Source organism: Gobio gobio (assembly GCF_949357685.1).
Source record: "Gobio gobio genome assembly, chromosome: 3".
In the NCBI taxonomy this organism is placed as follows: domain Eukaryota; kingdom Metazoa; phylum Chordata; class Actinopteri; order Cypriniformes; family Gobionidae; genus Gobio; species Gobio gobio.
In genome coordinates, this window is record NC_137099.1 from 55,142,792 (window position 1) to 55,159,850 (window position 17,059).

General features: G+C 38.7%; 1 protein-coding gene across 1 annotated transcript; it reads left to right on the top strand.

Annotated features, from left to right (window-relative positions):
* Positions 1–12,802: 12,802 nt before the first annotated feature.
* On the top strand, positions 12,803–15,936 carry LOC307123206 (uncharacterized protein). The gene is made up of 2 exons (XM_079811655.1): positions 12,803–12,901; positions 14,744–15,936. The coding sequence occupies exons 1-2, from the start codon at positions 12,887–12,889 to the stop codon at positions 15,419–15,421; spliced, it is 693 nt and encodes a 230-aa protein (XP_079667781.1). The 5' UTR covers positions 12,803–12,886; the 3' UTR covers positions 15,422–15,936.
* Positions 15,937–17,059: the final 1,123 nt, after the last annotated feature.

Sequence of the window (17,059 nt, forward strand, 5' to 3'; positions counted from 1 at the left end):
TTGTTTTGGAGTTATAGACATTTATATGAAAAAACACATGAAAAATGACTGACGCCTAACTTTGATTGGATTTTACTCCCCCTTACTATCAATATTTTGAAATTTGGATATTAGAATTATGCTATCGTCCTCTGTTTCCGAACTTCTGACGCTGGTTTCGTCTCGATCGGACTAGCGGTTTCGAAGATATCAGCTAACGTTTTTTAAGCGCTAAATTGCAACGCTGCACAAACCATAGACCGAAACCTGGCAAATCTGGTATTGTTGGACTCGGCAAGGATTCAGGAGACAAAAAAAGTGACTCCCATGAAAATAAAACCAATCTCACCCAAAATTATAAGCATTTGGGAAAAAAAATTATCCACTAGGTGGCGCTGTTTCGAAACTTCTCAGGATCCTTCAGGGCATCGTGCTGATGACCCATACCGAGTTTTGTAACAATCCGTTCATGCGTTGATAAAATACAGCCTTTTAGCACATAATTCAAAATGGCCGACAGCCAAAATGGCCGATATGGTAAAATTGGATATCAGACGACTCGACATGACGTCCTGAATCTAACGAGACTTTTATGATTTTTGGACAAACAGTTCAGAAGTTATAAGCAAAAATAGCCATTTTTTGTATCTCCGGACCAGTAGGTGGCGCTGCGCCGAAACGCTGCATGTTGCCTCAGGTCATGCTTGTGATGACATGTACCAAGTTTGGTTTGAATACGATAAAGCGTTGCGGAGATATTGCCTTAAGTGTGTTTTCGCAAACGTTACATAAAATTTGTTCGCGCGTTTATCGAAAACGATTTGACGAATCAACTTGATTTGCAAGATTTTTTGTCAGCATGGTCTGAAGATGATCTGGTTCAATTTTCGTGCAAAAACGTCATATGGTGCAATCGAATCGTCTTGAGCCAAGGAATCAGAGGAAAAAAAAAATTTTGTTTCTATCCCTTATGGTTCAAAAGTTATTAGCATAAACATGAGTCAAACTTTGGACTGATGGTGGCGCTAGAGGGAATGAGTTAGAGACTCCAAATTTGCTATGGTGACAGATCAGACTGTCCTCTATGAGTGTGCCAAATTTCTAAACTTTTTACCATACGGTTTTATGGGCTAACATAGACTTGACGGCGAAAGAAGAAGAAGAAGAAGAAGGAGATGAATAATAATAATAATAGGAACGGGAACGGTTTCAATTAAATAGGTGCCTTTGCACCTTCGGTGCTTGGCCCCTAATTATAAATTAGATTCCACCCATCTCCCAGACTGAACACAGAGCACACACCTCCACTATACACCCTCACAGCATCACCACCGGGTATAGATCTAGACTATCCAGACTGAAAAATACACATCATAGAAGACAAAGATGGCTTAGATTCCAAAAGTGTTACCTCACTAAAGATCTGTCCATCTACACATGAACATAGCTTCACACACACAGGGACAGTAAAGTTAAGCCCATGATGACAGTCTAACGAAGACACGCAGACGCTATTAACAACCTTCAACCAACTATTGGTACTAATACACATGCATGGCTATACAGTCACAAACTGATGATGCAAATTCTCAGGCATAGACAGACCTGCTATTAAAAATGTAAAGTGTTTAAAGCGGTGATGAATTGAGAAATCAACTTTCTCTTGAGCCTTTGATATATAAAAGTTAATTGTGATATAAGAATATCCTGTAAGTTTCGGAGCTGAAAACTTCCTTGTTAGTCAAAGAAAAGCTTTTATTGACACCAGGCCCAGAAAACGCTCGATCTCAGAATGTGTCGACCCTTGATGTCATCGAATGCTGAAACACCGCCTCAACAGATAAATATGTACACCTGCTTCTGTAGCCCCGCCCACCGACTCGTGAAGCTGAACGGATCGCAGTACTGAGCAATAAACATGCCCGAAGAGAGTAATATGTTGCGCTGTGCCTGGTTGTGGAAGAAGAACACAGTCCCTGCGTAAGCTTCCTTCGGATTCTAATATTAGGAATGAGTGGTTGAACTTTATTTTTAATGAATATCCAGCTCACGTGTGGGAAGACATTGCGCGTTTATTCGCTTCATTTCACCGTGGAATCGATTGTAAACAAGACACAGGTCGAGACTGGATTAGCAGACTTATTGAGATTAAAACACAATGCTGTGCCTTCAAAATTGGATCCAACAGGAATGGTGCGACACACTTATGTGAGTGAAACATGTTTTTATATGTGATAGTATTGCATTGTTACAGATCATATTGATTATGTGTACGTGTCTAACTGAACATACCTTAGCACGCTGTCAAAGGCTGAAGAATCCTTTATTTGTGGTGTTGTTGGTTCATTGTGATTCGGGATCAGACTCGAACATGTAGGCCAGTGCTCGCAAAGCCCAATGTCCCGGGGCTATGTTTTTCCAGACGGGCTACCAAAACGTAAGCCCGGTCTGCCGACGGGCTATCTTAAATAGGCATTCCTTTCTTGATGTGCATTGTTCACTCTCTTGACTTGATATTTGAAGGGCGCACGTGTGTTTGTGTGTGTACAGTTCGCGGTTATATTCACAGATCGGGCAGGCCAAGTAATAAAAAATTAACATTCCAATCAATCGCGGGTGGATGAGAAATAAATCATTGTGTTTGTTTGATAAAGACATTTTGCGAGCCCTGTGAGCGTTTCTCCACACGGTTTCAAAACAATTCCCACTTGTACTGAGAGGAGCTGAAGCTCATTAAATATGCAAATCTTATCCAATCCTAGCCGTGGGCGTTTACTTCCAAGTCTTCAGTGCGGCACGCCCATCAAAACCAAGCGTTCCAGGAGAGAGCCTCAAAACTAGGGCAGAAAATTACTTATTAATTATGATGTTTTTGAATGTAAAAACCACGCAAACGTCATAAGTTGACCTCAGAAAACAGTATAAAAAAATTTAAAAAGCCAGTTCATGACCCCTTTAAACTTTCTGATTGTTATTGGGGTGGTTGGCAAACCAGAGGGCCCCTGGTTTTTCAACATATAATAACAGAAACATTATTAAAGCAGATAGATCTAAAGCGCAAGCACTTCAAATCAATCAACTACAAATTTACAATTTGAATAGGGTCTATTGGCGGGTCATATGCGACTGGAGACAAGGGAAAAACAAATGGAGAATATTACCTTTTTTTTCTGGTCTGAAAGCCACAAGACCAGCCGAACTCTGTGAGTGTGTGTTAGAAATCCGGAAAGGTGAGAGAACATTGTGCTTGGTACGTTTTTCGTCTTCAAACCAAACTTGGGTCTTCAAATCCCGTCTGGCTATAGAGCGCTTCCCATAATGTTTACGCATTAAGTCAGTAGGCGGAGAGTAGGTATCTTTTGTGGCTGTTCGAATGCATCAGACCACATGAGTGTTTACACTATGAAAGCAATCCAGTTGAATGTGTTTTCGACTACCTCTGGAAGCGGTCGAAAGTGGACAAGTTCGATGCTTTAGACCCCATTTACACCTTAATTTAGCGTCGTCCACTTGTGATCCGATCGACCAAAATGCATCTTAATATAAGGTGTAAACAGGGCCAAAGATGCAGTGAACTTGGACCAGCATTAACAATGATCTTCAAACTTACCGCATTAACATTGATCTTCTCAAGGAAATTAGAAGGGTTCCTCAGAGAAATTATGAATGAACCGAGTCCTTATCAGATGTATTTCCATCAACATTCCAACGTACACTCACAGTTTACAGTTTCACCTCAGCCATGATGTAAACAAATACAGTATTCAAGATTCAGAGGCACCAATTGTAAAACTTTAAGATTGATGGAAATACCAGCTGGATGAATGAATGCCAGACTCGGGATATGAACTGGGTTGGGTATGGGTAGTGGAACCAGTTTACCGGCAGGAAGGTGTCGAGGAGTTTCTCCAGCACAGACTTCACCACTCTCTTTTCTTCTGATGGACCGCCCAGGTCTCTGTCCTGGAATCCTCTAGCCACGAAAGCCTTCCAACATCTTAAAGAAGCGTTCTGTTCGGCTCCAATCCTGGTCCATCCCGATCCTGATGAGCAATTGTGCTGAGAAAGACAATGGACTCACGATACTGACATATGGACTGCGGCTCCTTTGTCTCTGCCTAACTGCCGTGAGTTTGGAGAAGGACGTTTATGTTCTGTGGACGCGGACCTGGCAAGACTGTCTTCTTCACCTAGACCCCGGGGTGGGGTCTTGTTTCCTGGAGGCGGGGAAGTGTTTTATATTGTAGAAGTATAGGTAGACATTACTGTTTTGTACATGCTGAGCTGGGGAACGCTGGTTTTGTTTCCACAGTGTTGCAAAGATGTGGGTGTGATCACAGTGTCCACTTAGGAAGATTATGCAGTGTGGGGTGTGTAGTAACCAATAGAGTGCAGTGCTATGATTTTTACTTTTGATGGCAGTCCTAGTGAGGGCGTATAAGACTGATGTTTATTAGTAAATGTTATTTAAAATATATTTCTATTTTGCTGGATTAAATTATCAATAAAGGGACATTTTTCTACAGTCTTGGTGGTGTGACGTACCCTCTGTTCTCCATATGTCTGATGAATTACTGTGAGATTAAGTTGCTGTAAGTATTTTAAATGTACCTTTTAAAAAAACTTAAAAGAATAATAATTAAACTTAATCCAAAACATATATATCTTTATTTAAAATATGTTTCAAGCATCTCAAATTCTAGTCTTAATATTTTCTTCCTTCTGTTGACATTTTTCTTAAACGGTTTCATTTATTGTTTAGCATTAAATCATACTGGGATGTTTGCTAAAATTGTTGGATGTGGCACAGCCATACCTAGAAAATGTTCTACCAGCCGCCAATGTAAATCAAAGGATAATATTCAATAAACTCCATCCAACACTCAACTTGGCAGATGCAGAGAAGCTCGTCCACGCCTTTGTCTCCTCATCCAGAGACTACAATACATCCAAAACAGTGCTGCCAGGATCCTGATGAGGCACGGTGCTCAAGCATGATCATATTACCCCCATAATGAAATCTCTTCATTGGCTTCCTGTCCCACTCAGAATTGAATATAAGGTTTCCCTCCTCACCCACCAATGCATTCACGGACATGCTGTCAGGATGGTAAAAGAGGAGGAACCAGTTGCGGGAATAACTGTGTTTATTAAATGAAAAGCGCAAACAAAATCAGGAACACAGAGAGAAAAAAAAGTGAGTCCACGGTCAGAAGAGGAAACAGGGATGATGCCAGCCAGGTATGAGGGAGTACTACGTCAGGCCAACAGGGGGCGTTGGAGAAAGGATTCTCAGAGCGAATTGCAGAGCAGGTCCAAGCTGCAAAACTGGAGAGTGGAGGTAGAAATGAGTACAATCCAAAGACAATGAGGTAGGCGAGTTCACAGACGATCACCTGGTGACATAACGTCACAATGGCAAGGGGGAGAGGATAGAGAGAGTAAACCTGGAGAGTGGAGGTTGGGTCCTGGCAGTGGAGGCTGAAATCCTTTGTGGCAGGCAGGCAGGGAAGATCCAAAATGGACTATCAGGAAGGCCTGGATCTGGCAGCCAAAGCAGACAGGGGAGATGGGAGTAAAAAGAAAAGGACGGGGGAAAAACTAAAGCTAAAACTAGCCAGACGGGAGCTCAAAAACACTAGTTTAGGAAAACAGGGAAAAATAAAGAAAAACTGCAGAAAGTAGATAACCATAAGATCATAACTGTAGCATAAGCAAAATCAAAGTCTCAGTAACCACAGACAAGAGCCAGGTAACTCAGCAGAGCAGAGATTCGATCTGGCACAGGACAGAAGACAAGAGGGGAATATAAAGGGTGACAAACAAACAAAAGCAGGTGTGAGCCATAATGAGATAACAAGGTAACAAGAGGGGTGACGAATTTCTGGACCTTTATAAGGAAACAGCTAAACGACCAAACCAACATAAAAGTTATAATAGATAAATTATAAATTATATTTGTAAAAACAGATGATTAGCCTACCAATTATTTATATTCACGATTTTATAGTATTTGTACACCCTTTACATTTTTATTGCAATGTTGTAATTGGCAATTAATTAAATTTTTAAGTTAATTTGAAGCAGATTTGTTACGTGACAGTATTAAAGTTCAAGTTCTCTTCTTCTGCGCTTCATCAAGCCACTCCCATAATATCCGTCATCACTCAAATGAATGCACGGCTCAGAGTAACTGTACATGTAACTGTAGCATGTGTGTAAGACTGCAATAACATTATTATTCCATCACAAATAAATCTCTCCATCAAGTGGCTGTGTCTGTAGTATATACACCTTTTACACAACAATATTTTCAAATGCATTTTTATATTATTATTATTATTACTATTTAAAATTATTCTTGCCCCTGGTTCAGTAATGAACTCTTGTAATAAAGTAGCAGTGGCTGGGACAGATTTTAAGTATCACCTCAAGATGCAATCTAATCCTGTTTACATGAAATAAGCCGCTCGCGAGCAGGTTTAAGCTTATGGACCTGTTGCAGTGACAACAAGTCTAGGATGAGCTTCGAAGAACTAAACAATCCAAGATCATGCCAAATCGTCAACAATCAAATCCAGCTAACTGAGTTAGCGACGTACGAAGAACGGACCCCTGACATATGCCCCCCTTTACCTACAGGAACTTCTCACCCACCAGACCTCCTCACGCACCCTCCGGTCTGCAAACACAAATACCAGAACAAATCTCTGCAGCATGGGTGGCAGGGCCTTTTCATTGGTTGCTCCAAGGCTGTGGAATGCCCTCTGTTGGACTTTTTTTCTCCCCAAAGTCCTCCCCAAGTTCAATGATCGGCCAGGAGTCAAATTATCAATCAAAAGTATTAATTTATTAAGAATAACAGCGAGTAAAAAAGGTTATCTGAGCTCAGGATTCAGGAGAGCAAAGATAAGCATCTCGCAGTCCAGAATGCCTTTACAACTTTTTCATGCATATTTATATTCTTGTTCTTCCGTCTCCTCCAATGGGGTTTTTACAGCGTCATCAGTCTCCAGGCAGCATTCTATAACAAGAGGTTACGCACACACAAAGACGGCATAGCTCTGGTTTTCTTTCATATCATAAGACATACCCTTTTATGGTTTTGTTTATTCATTCTCAGCTTCTCTTAGCCTGACAACCCACATCAAGATGTTGGGTCTGGAAAAACTCACCATTGACAGGGCTCAATCCGAGCTGTATTACTTGGTACATAAGCACAACAGTTAGCTTCAAATACTATACAAACACCCCCTTTCTCCTGCAAATGACCAATTTAATGTTTGTCTGTTTTGCCATGTAATTTTGCTTATAGGTCCTGTGAAGGAAATTTTACATTTAGATGTGTTTTTACTATCAGATGTGTTTTTATTTTATCTAGATGTGGTTTTAACTCTTAGAAGTGTTTATTTTACTTAGATGTGTTTTTACTTATAGATGTGAACCTTAACCTTTTATTCCTAGATGTGTATCACTTGTTAACATTGAACAATTAACATTGAACATGTATTTGTACTAATCATTATTAAAGAAATGTAACCAAGCTTTTAGAAATGCATACGTTAAGTGCAGGAACTCATTGTTCTGGGTGATAGAGGAAACTAGCTTGCAGGAACATATTGTTCTGAGTGATAGAGTACTCAGTAGCAAGAAAAATGGGTAGTGCAAAAGGTCAAGAATGACATACCGTACTTAAAGTGTGACAATGTGCGCAGTTGCAATTAGACTAGGAATAGACAGAATGTGTGAAAATGATGTAGCTTAAAAACAGGAACTTCTGCAGATGTGGGTATTGTGTTGTCTAGTTAGAATTTATGTTAGACAAGGGTCTCGAATAAAGATGTTTCCTTTTAAGGCAAACAAAGATTGGATACAACCGACTCAGGATGTAAGGAGGGTATATAATGGTACCCCGGAGAGCGAACTTTGCTCTTCTCATGACAGACATTCTCTGTATGTGAATTGCCTATTTCTTGCAAGAAATAAAACCATTTTTGATACTTTGACTTTTGAAAGGTTTGCATTTGTGTCCTCCCTCCTCATTTTTCGAATAGAATTATTTCCACAACAGTCCCCAACTGTTCTCCCAAGGCTATCTATGCGTCTTCAGCGTGGTTGATGAGCTTCTGTTGATCACATTAAATGTAATTCATAATTTGTATCACACAATTATCCACATAAATATACTCAAAACCTGATTTTACTTCATCTCTAACTTAAATTCATTTTTTTATTCTATGTACACACATTTTCTGACATTGTTTTGGATACAAATGTTCCATTAGGCAAAAAAAAATCATCGATTTTGATTTTATTCTTCTAACCACTTTCCCCCCTTCAACCATCGCATCTAAAATTAAGATAGTAAAAAGTGTTGCTGATGTCCTCATGTGCCCTTTTATATCTCATTTGTCTATAGATCAAAAGTTGTCTGTTTATGCCTTCTAATTGATTTATCAATATGGCCTTATTTTTGTGTTCAATTGTCCATACACAACTCTGATGACAAAATCTACTGAACATATGTAATGTGTCATTCCCCTTGCGACAGTGTCTACATTTTTTGGAATAATACTGCTGGCTAATATCAGTTGCCATGTGGTTGTGTTAAATACAGCTGATGTAACCCCCACATTTTTCAGTTTCTAATAGAACAAATGATCTGGTTGCTCTGAACATATCTCAATTTTGATTTTGTGACATCATGAGTTTGAAATTTGATTACTATTTTAGATCTAGCCCTAAAAATTAACTAATGACCAAGATGGAGTGACCACTCCATAGCTTAATAATCTACATTTTTGTTTTTTGAACACATTATGTCCCTTTTTTTTATTTTATTGAGTGCTCAGTATTATACTTATATTTATCATATCAAGCTTATCAGTTCTGTCTTGAAAGCAGATCCCAAAATCTCTCTCTTTATTTGACATCATCAATGATCTAATGATGCGCTTACCCCTAATTGGTTAATACAATAGTCCCTTACTGCATGTACTAAGTCCAGTCCCAGTTGTAAGCAGAGAGAGAGTGTTAGCTTAACAGAATACAGAGAACTGCTGTTGGACCAGTGACTAATCAAATCCTACTATTGCCAATCATCAGTAAAATCTGAAGCGGTCTCTGTAGTGATCATTGAAAAGGTATCACCTGTGCTCAGGATGAAGTCCTTCTGCTTGGATCAGCGATCAGTTTGAACTGATTGGGCTGCTGTTTGAGTGTTTCCCTCTTCATCCGATGCATTTGGTCTGATGGCATTCACGGGCCTGGTGTCATGGTGTGACACTGCTTTGACTCTGGATGCTGTTGTTCTTTTGCCTCTCCTCAGTCTGACTTTTGATCAAGCCATGGAAGATGCAGTTTGCATAATGACAGCATGTTTTCTTCCTCATTTCTGCATTGACTCAGTCTTTGTCCATACCAGCCCCTCAGAAGTTTCAACTTTCTTTTTCAGCGAGGATGAAGGCCTATTAATGCCTCCTCTTCTCTCTGCAGCCATGTCCTTCACTTGTTGCACAGTCCAGTTGCTTTCATTTAGTATGTCAAGGCAGCTGGCCAGAAGTCATCTGGTGTCATCCTGAAACTGAACACTCAGAGATCCGCATTAATCCGATTCATTTTTGATAAATTCTACAACCATCTCTTTTAATCGTCTCTTAATCTCAGATGTATCATCCGGTTGATAACAACAGTTTCCCCATGCTATTTTAATAAAGCAAGTTCTTCTTTGCAGAAAAGAGCAAGCATTTTTCTTCTTTGCAGAATGCCGGAAATAGCAGCTTTTCAGTCTGTCTGGGTTGCCTTATATTCAGTCTCATATATTCTGTAATGTTTTATCTCTCGTTATATTGATTCCTATACTCTCTCAAAGCCTGTTAGGATTAAATCAATGACTCTCATTATTGTAAAATGTGTGTATTATGTCTGTTAAAAATGTCTGTTTAGCTTGGTCACCCAATCTTGCTCATCCAACACAATGCAAAAGTTATTTGAATTAACATAATCCAAAAATCTCTGAATATCTGCAATGGATAACATTTTTATTTCTCCCAGGGATAACGAGATCAAGATTTCAGACTTTCAAAATTGTATTTTCATATAACAGGTCAATGTATAATACAGTCATAGTACCTACATAGCTTGTCTCTCTCTCCATATATTTTTATCTCTGTATATCAGATATTTCTATAATCCTTTTTGTTAGTTATTTGGATTTCCTCAGGGAACTGCACAAACCACTTACACTAAGGAGAAAACTCCAGTGTTTTGGTGGCCACCAGTTTGTGCCATCCTCCGGATCAATCCCTGTTTGCAGGCCTGCTTATTAATTGAATTATCTTATAGACCGGTCAACTAACATTCATGCTATTTAACATTTTCATTCAGGTTAATTTCTCATAAATTCTTGGCAATTGTTCAATTGGGATATTTTTTAATTCTAACTAGTTTAGCTTTTTTTTTTTTATCCTACATCTATACTTCTTTTTCCATTTCTTGAAGTACAAAACTTGAGAGGTTTGTGTATGGATTCCAATTTACTTTTTTCCTGCTTTTTTGATCACTGGTCCTAAATATTTTAAGTGGCATCCTCTACCTACATTCTAAGTGACATGTGGAATTAAATTTGGAATTGTTATTATTTTTATTTTATACATTTTTTCCAATTAAATGTCCTTTTACAACTTACATTGCTCCCCCTGTGGGCCTATTTATTACATATTATTCAATTAACAGGACTTCCTGGCCCTTTTGTGTCCTCTAGAAAAATCTGTGGAAACTGACAACCACACACTGGCTCAACAACTGACCTTCAAACAACCATCCTCATGTAAAAAGATGCATTGCACCAATCACAGCCAAAGATCAAAATCACCCAAAATCAAAAAACTATTTTTCACTGAACACCTCCAACTGTCCAGTCAATCCATCAACACTGCAAAAAATTTCAGGCCCCTCCAATCTAAAACTCCCCAGTGACTGGCCAAACCGGATCTCCGCGAACTGATAACATTTTATTCACAGAAACTCAACCACAAAAAAAATCCAGATGCGACCAGCGACTACAAAACTCCCAACCGGAGACCCAAAACTTCCAACAGTGAAGCTGAAGTAAAAAAAAAAAAAATCTGTGTTAGCTAAACAAGTCCCAAAAACAAAAGACTGACTTTTTTTTTCTTCCCTTGGGACAGTGAGAGATAAAATTATCACCACACTTCAAAACATTAAATTAGACCAAAAACACAGTTCGTCAAACCACTCTTCCGCCAGTTCAACACACCACTTCAGACCACTCAAACTTTTTAAACTAAATGAAATTCAGTTTTTGGCATACATGGCTCATGGAGTTGCTTTACTTTCCTAGTTTGATAATTTTTTTCTCTTGTTGCTAAATCTCCTAACCAATATGCCTTATCTCATGGTTTGTTTTTATTTATTTTTTATTCTGTGACAGTAATTTACTTAGCACTTTGGTCGTCTTGCCTAATGTTTTAACCTTTTAAAAAAACCTTTTGCTTTCTCTGAAATCTCTTTTGTCAGGGCTTACTCCTAAAATTATTTACTTAATTTTTAACTCATTCCAACAATCTTTTAAATCCTTCTCCCTCTCTTTTTTATCTGTTGCTTAGTATGGTCCCAGTCTTCCTTTATAACCTTTCCTTTTTTCCCTTCCATTTTCTTTCCTTCTATATATGTATTGTACTGCTTTCTTTGTTTTTCTTTGTTTTTTTTATACCAGTACTTATATTCCTAATTCGTATCACACTCCAGTGCCAATATTACTGTAAACAACCTATATTGCCCTAAATTGCACACCTGTGCAACCTATTATTAATTTTTTTTAACTGCACACCAGTGCAACCTGACCTATATTTGACACACCTGTCACCTATTTTTTTTTTTTTTTACCCAAGTGTACAACCAAGTATACTAAAACCTTTAATCCTGTATACAACCAAGTGTACTATAACCTTTAAACCTTTTTGACTCGTCTTTAAAAAAAAAAAAAAAAAAAAGTATATTCCTTCAACACTTTTTCATATTCAACACAATAATATAGATATATCCAATAGCAGATCTTTGTATTAAAACAGGTGTCTGCTTACCTTTATTTTGTCACTGCGCAGTTTGTGTTGAACCGAAGAGAGCTGCAGTCCTTTTCAGGTGTCCTCCTGTCGGATCGATCTCCAATGGACCGATCCCTGTGCCCCCTCCACCTCCCTGACCATCTGAATGCCCCACAGGCTACAGATGTTTTTAAACGAAACTTAAAAACATATCTTTTTAAAAAAGCTTTCTACTGAATGTATTTTAATTCACATTGATTTTAATTGTATTATTAGATGCTCTGTAGCACTTTGAGATTCATGTAATATAAAGTGAAATACAAATAAAATGTATTATTATTATTATATAACAAAGTTCATTTGCATGACGATATCGCTAGCCTATAAATGTTCTAATAATATTAATGTTTTACTTTTTTTCACTAGACACACTTACACTACCTTACTTATTCCCCTGTTCCTCTGCAGTTAGAGAACGTAAATAGTCCTTCATAACAAAGACTAATCTGAATCAAAAAACAATATCAACAATCAACCTTTTAACAATTATATAGTTTAATTTCGCATTTTGCAGGTAATGTATCCAATTACAACAATGGTCTGTTATTTCTTACTCAATTTTAGGTTATATAGTTTGAATATATATATATTAAAGTACTGCACTGAATTCAGTAAGTTACGTTGTGCTCCAAAATGTACAACCCCCACAAAACAGTTGTTGGAGGAAGTCAAAAAGTCTCAAAAACACGCCCAGCCTCATTCCCTTTCGTTTCACCCGCAGTGAGTGAGCCTCTCTTCTTCCAGAAAACAGCAACACTGAGGAGATTTCTCCAACTACAACTATGGTTAAAAAAGAGGTACAGTAGCCTTTGGGCTTTATTCCTTTTATTTGTGTCCACACTAAAAGAATTAGGCCTATTTCAGTTGTAGCTAAAGTTTTGCTATTTGATTCTTGCAAGATCGGTCATGTGTGATGTATTGTACCTGCACGAAATGCTGTCGTCAGTAAGCTTTCAGTTTATAAAGTTCAGAAATGTAGAACCAGGGGCTAGTTAATTGTCACAAAGAGAAAAGAACAAACTGACCCTATGTAACTAATGCATGCAGACAGACTAATGCAAGGACAGCAGTAGCGGAAAGAGATGGTCGAAGACTTCTCAGATGATAATAAGCTGACCGTGTAATGTTATTTCCATGTGCCTCAAAAGATAAAGTGCTGTCAAGGATGACACCTAGACTCTTAACCTTAAGAGAAGGAGAGATAACAGAACTGTCAATAGTCAATTGTCAATTTTGATTTAGTGCCTACTAATAGAATTTCAGTCTTTTCACTGTTAACCTTAAGAAAAGTACATGTAAACCATGATTTGATTTCAGACAAGCAAAAGAGAGGAAGGTGGTAACTGTGAATTATGCTTTGAAGACATATGGAGCTGGGGGCCATCAGAATAACAAAGAAAGTCTATACCGAATTTACGGAAAATTTGTCCTAAAGGCAATAGAAAAATAATAAATAGAAGAGGGCCCAAAACTGAGCCCTGAGGCACACCATTAATAATCTAAGAAATTTGTGATTTGAACATTTTAATTTGGATGAACTGAGTCTGACCTGATAAATACAATCTAAACCAATCAAAGGGAATACCATTCTTCTTCAAGGGGAATACCATAATATTCTTCTCTGAAATGCATCGCATTTTTGAGGGCCTAAACATGCTCAAAAACTCTTGTTCGAGTTTTTGCACGTGCGTCAAAAGTGGTGAAAATTTACTTCTGATATGATATTCAGAATTAGATGTGGCAAAAGGGCTCGATACCACCACCTACAAAATATCTATTAAGCGTTGTTGAAATTAGGTAGACACATGTAACAGCCCAATACCTACAAAAAAGCCCTTGGGAGAAAAATCTGAAAACCCAACAGGAAGTGAGATATTTCGAATTTTCTCTGCAAAATGTAAGTTTTTGCCATTTCCAGATGTTGTACTTTAACGAACTCCTCCTAGAGATTTAATCAGATCAACATCAGTCATCGGTCATTAGTCAGTCTAATCTAAAGGCCTTAGCGATGTTAAATTGCGAAGATCTTGAGTTTTTCCTGAAGGGCGTGTCCGTGGCAGCCTGACAAAATTCAATGGCTGAATCCAAAATCCCCCCTATACCCCTAAATAGGGCACTATTTGAGGGGACACCCATTTGTAGTGGTGTCCGAAACCATAGTGGACGTTATTGAGTGCTCTCATTCTATCCCACATTGCACGAGTATACAACCGATGTACACACACCGGCTGTCCGAATTCACTCTCTTGTTTTCATTCACTGAGGACTGAGGACATCTACATGCCAAAATTTTGTTATAGTCATAGCGCCACCAGCTGGTAGCAGGAAGTGTGGCAAATACAAATCATCCTATTTTTATATACTGAAATGCATATTTTGCATATCTATAATGCATATATAATTGTGAAAAATATAAGCTATTTGTAGATATTATTGATCATAATTTTATTTGGAGACAGTTGAAAGAAATAGCACATGAAAAAATGACTTTTAGTTTTTATGTGGTAATGCAAAAAAGCCGAAAGTGTTACAACAACTGTTCCTAATATGTCTGCAATAGCTGTTCAAACCAAACAGGTATGATGAGAGCACACATAAAAACAAGTAAATGGGGCATCTGATCTTCATCTCTCCATCAGATGAAGACCATGCTGGACAAAATCCAAACTGTAGACGACCTAAGAGAGTGTGGATTCGGTCAGCCCTGGCCCAGACATGGACTCAAGCTCTTGTACTGGTTTGCTAATGAATGTATCTGGGTTAATGACGACGACATGTTCCTGGCGTGTGACCCGGCAAAGGGAGTCTTTGGCTTTCACCTCTTTGAGAACAGATACACCAATCGTAATGAGAAACTTCTTCCAGATGTGGACTTTCCCTACTACTTGCTGGGCAATCTGCACTCACCAGGAGCTGAGATGCTGCCGGACTACATCAAGAAACACAACACCGGCTTCCACGGCGTAAACAATGCGGACCGCATCATCGTCACTGATCACAGACAAAGGAAATTTGGGAACATTTACCTGACCACGCACAAAAATCAGTCCAGTTATGACCCATACGCCACATTTCATATCTCCAGGAGCCTCCTGAAGACCATCAAATCATATCCGAATCTAGAGGACTTTCTGCAGACCGTTGGGTATCAGGAGTCACCTGACACAAAGAATGTTGCATATATGATGTGTCACATTGCCTTAGAACCAGATATGTATTATATTGATAAGAAAGCGACTTCTAAAAAGAGAAGTGATGTCTCTGTAGATAATGATACACCATCTCGAAACTGTGTCTGTAGTTGTACTATACTGTGAAATCATTTTGTGAGGAAAAGTCTGAGATGTTCAGCTGACCGCCTGAACCCACGGGGAAAAACCAGCTAGAGGCAGTTCACGTTTGATTTAGTAGATTAGCTGCACTGACAGTATTAGATTTATCTGCTTAACTATGTGCTCATCTACGAACTGTAGTAGTCCAAGGTAACCTTTAACCTTTCTTGTGAATTCTTTTGACATAAATATGCATGTGATTTTTGGATATCGAGTCGCTTTGTTTCTCTTGGCTGTGAATTAAGGCAAGCAAAAGAGAAAACTGTAGTGTTGTTTGGGTATTTGCTGTAAAAGGACACTTGATGCTTGTTAAATGTGCAGAGATCAATCCAAGGCTGAAAATAAAATTGCATGATTTTAAAAACATTGTTTTGGATGTGCTTTGGCTCTGCGTGACTGTACAAATGTGATATATGACCCTTCATAACAGATTCTTTACAATTAACTGGTATGAGTATTTGTCTGTTCAATAAAATATGTGGGTGATTACCCGGATGTTTGAGATTTAGCTGCTCCATGTCAGGGAGTGGGAGTGGCTTAACTACTTAAGCCACTCCCACACCATAAACATGTCAAAATAGCAGGAGCGACTTTTCTCTATTTATGGATATGACAACACACGCGGCCGAGTGACACATGCATGGGCGTCGGAACCATTGTATGTGGGTGGGACAAAACCCACCCACTTTTTACGAGCAATGATATTTGACCCACTCACTTTTATTGTCTCTAATTCAGCACGTCTGTTTACCCCTAACCGATAAACACTTATTATTAAACACGTTAGACGCTTTATTTCCACTTTTCTAATATTTTCTTCATTTTTATTTGAAAATAAATACCTTTCCGTTCTGATATGTGATGGGAAAATGGAGTAGAGTGAGTTCGGCAAAAGGCGGATTCGAACCTCGGGTTGATTTGTGGCAAAACTTGATGCCATGCTTCTTAACCCTACACTATTGGTGCTCTAAATGATATGGTGATTTCCGTAATTTTGTCTTGCCCAACCAGACATTCAGCAAACAAGTCGGTGTATTTGTACTTAAAGGTGCACTAAGTAAACTTTTTTCAGTAAAATATCCAAAAACCACTAGGCCAGTGTTATATATTTTGTTCAGTTGAGTAAATGTTTCCAACTATTTGTAAATCTTGATAAAATTGCTCTTTTAACCAAAGAACTGGGACATGTGAAGAAGTCGCCTGTCAATTGCGTCATATCCGCGTTACCCTCGGTTTTATTTTGCAGAAACGCTTTACTCTCACTGCAGTGTAAACAAGTGTCATAGCAGCCGCCGAGCGAACGCACAGAGTAACGTCATAACATAATTTTCAACACACTCAGATGTATCTAATATGATAAACAGAGCTGCGTTACCTCATACTCATGACCGGAAGTGGCGACTGTGGCATAATAAAAGTCCCACCGGCGACTGTGTCATAATAAAAGTCCCGCTACTCGCCAGGCGTGTGTTGCGTTCATCTCATTAACAATCGCTCCAGTGGCCTTGCTCAGCTCCACAACACTCGGTCCTGCTCTTCTTCAACTACAGTAACGCTAATAATCACATCCATGAACATGATTTCTGCCCAAGTTCTTTTCCACCGGCTGTGAGGTGAAGACCA